Source organism: Rhagoletis zephyria, unplaced genomic scaffold, assembly GCF_001687245.7.
Source record: "Rhagoletis zephyria isolate East Lansing unplaced genomic scaffold, Rhagoletis_zephyria_1.1 Rzeph_scaffold_17195, whole genome shotgun sequence".
Classification (NCBI taxonomy): domain Eukaryota; kingdom Metazoa; phylum Arthropoda; class Insecta; order Diptera; family Tephritidae; genus Rhagoletis; species Rhagoletis zephyria.
This window is the reverse complement of record NW_016174256.1, coordinates 1-2255: the sequence shown is the minus strand read 5'-3', so window position 1 is coordinate 2255 and position 2255 is coordinate 1. Positions and strand designations below refer to the sequence as shown.

Genomic DNA, 2255 nt, shown 5'->3' with positions numbered 1-2255 from the left:
GTGTATGTATGTAAATATAGCTGTACAGATTTTCATGCAGAGTTTGGCGGCTTTTTCGATTTTCGTTTGATTAAAATTGATGGTTAGAAATGAAAAATACGTTTTAGGTATTTTTTTGCCACAGTTTTATTTCACACATTTTTGTATTTTTCATCGTAAACCAAGCGTTCAGGCAGGATAATGCGATAGTGCATACCCCGAGGAGTACTGACGAGAGCCGTCAACTTAAACATAGCCATGCATTTAGTTGTGCAGAACTTTGAATTACTGACTGGTTAGGTAATGGGCTAGACTTTAATAAAATAATTATAAACGTTAAATAGACAAAATAAAAATAGCCAAGAGTGGTCAAAGTGTCACTTAATTTAATCGGCCGACTACATGGGTATATTTGTAAGTATGTAGCCAACCATAGGAAAATAATTCCCCAAAAAATCCCAAAAATGACAACACTGATCGCTTCTGATTGGTTGGTTGATGTAGCGAATGTAACAATTTTAATTTACTAAGTTGCATTGGAATAATATTGCCTAGAAATCTAACTTAGGTTCTACTTCTGATACGATGAAAATCATATCTTAGCATATATCTGCATCGCTTCTGTATGCTGGAAACAATAAATACATAGAGAGGCAAGTGCCTTAATCGTCGCCTGGCTTTGCAGAATATGGTAGTGGAATAGACTTTTCAAATTGGAGGTCAGTTAAATAAGCCTCCGTCTCTACGCCACAAATTGTGTGGCCCACAATTCTTAAAAATAGAGGCTTCGAAATGTTCTGTTGAAGCAGTATCCCCCGGCCATACTGAAAATAAGTAATGGACAGATGTAGTCAGACTTTTCGCCCTAAATCTCAGGGCACTCTATGAAGCATTTCTATCAATAACACTGTAGGGAAAATCTTAAGTTTTGAAATTACAAAAAAAAGCAACGCCGAAATTGTAAACTTAATTTTGAGTCATAGATTATGGATCTGTGTACCGTTTTTTCAGATGTGGTTATTTTCACAAGATGCTTTAATTTTTATAAAAAAAAAATTCAAATTTTAATTAGGAAAAAATTAAAAAAAAAACAATAAGTAAAAGAAAAAAAAATAAAAAAATAAATAAGTAATAGTTCCTATATTGTTTTCACTTGTATTAATGTCTGTTCTTTTGCCAAAAATATCAATCTAGTAACGATGAACGACATTTGAATGGTAAAATTAAAATGCGCAATCATTTTTTTATGAAATAGTAGCAAGCAAGAAATAATGTTACTCATACGCCATGTCGTCCATGGAGGTACTCGTGCATGCCGTATGAGTAACATTTTCCATCTTTGATCTTTTTCATTCGTAATGCAAATTTAAAATGAAAATACCTTGTGAAAATGATCTAGAGAAACGGTTTAAAGATCCGCATTCTACGAACCAAAATACGTATATGCATGCTATATGGAGATCCCCCTTAATAATAACAATTTGATTAAAAATATATACCTTCATATTAAAATTCACATTCTTCTAGCGATGCGGATTTGTATGAACAACCTTTGCAATTTCAACCTGAACGATTTTTGCACCAAAATGAAAAAACGCATGGCTGTATGTTTTTGGGATTTGGTGAAGGTCCGCGTATGTGTCCAGGTAAGAACAGCTTTTGAAATCACAAAAAGTAATACTGTCAATTATCACTTTGTGAAATGACTTTTAAAACTTTTTCATTTTATGAAAGTGGAAATTGTTTAATCGAAATTTATCAGCTGGCGGGTTAAGCATTCAAATAAGACGAAATAAACTAACCAACAATCTAAATTGAAAGTTATTTCGCTGAATTGTTACATTTTTTTCATCAACTTGTTTATTAATTTTTTAATTTCAGGAATGCGCTTTGGCTTGGCTCAAAGCAAGGCCGGCATCGTTACTTTGCTATCAAAATATTCTGTCCACTTGTGTGAGAATAACAAACCATTCAAAATGTCTGCAAAAACTTTTCTAACAGCCACCGATGATGGGATATGGATTTCGTTTAAGGAAAGAAAGTAAAGTTTTTGCAGTGTTTTATATTTGTTAGAAAAATATAAGAATTTTGTGTTTATACCTAATGCCCAGGAATATTTTCTGGCCGAATTTCCACAAGGTATTTAAATGGTAAAAATGTACGCCATTCAAAAAATATCATGCGAAAGTATGTATAATGACTTTTTTATGAACGTAATAATGACACTGGTATTTTGTAATGCCCAACATTGTCATTTATTACTTAATGGAAAAGCA

General features: G+C 32.5%; 1 protein-coding gene across 1 annotated transcript in view; it reads left to right on the top strand.

Annotated features, from left to right (window-relative positions):
* Positions 1 to 2247, top strand: part of LOC108379730 (probable cytochrome P450 308a1) — an 8212-nt gene extending 5965 nt beyond the window's left edge. Inside the window, exons 6-8 of the mRNA XM_017636084.1 lie at positions 1379 to 1418; positions 1507 to 1625; positions 1861 to 2247. Coding sequence (XP_017491573.1) covers positions 1379 to 1418; positions 1507 to 1625; positions 1861 to 2024 — 323 coding nt within the window. The 3' untranslated portion in view covers positions 2025 to 2247. The remainder of the gene's footprint in view (positions 1 to 1378; positions 1419 to 1506; positions 1626 to 1860) is intronic.
* Positions 2248 to 2255: the final 8 nt, after the last annotated feature.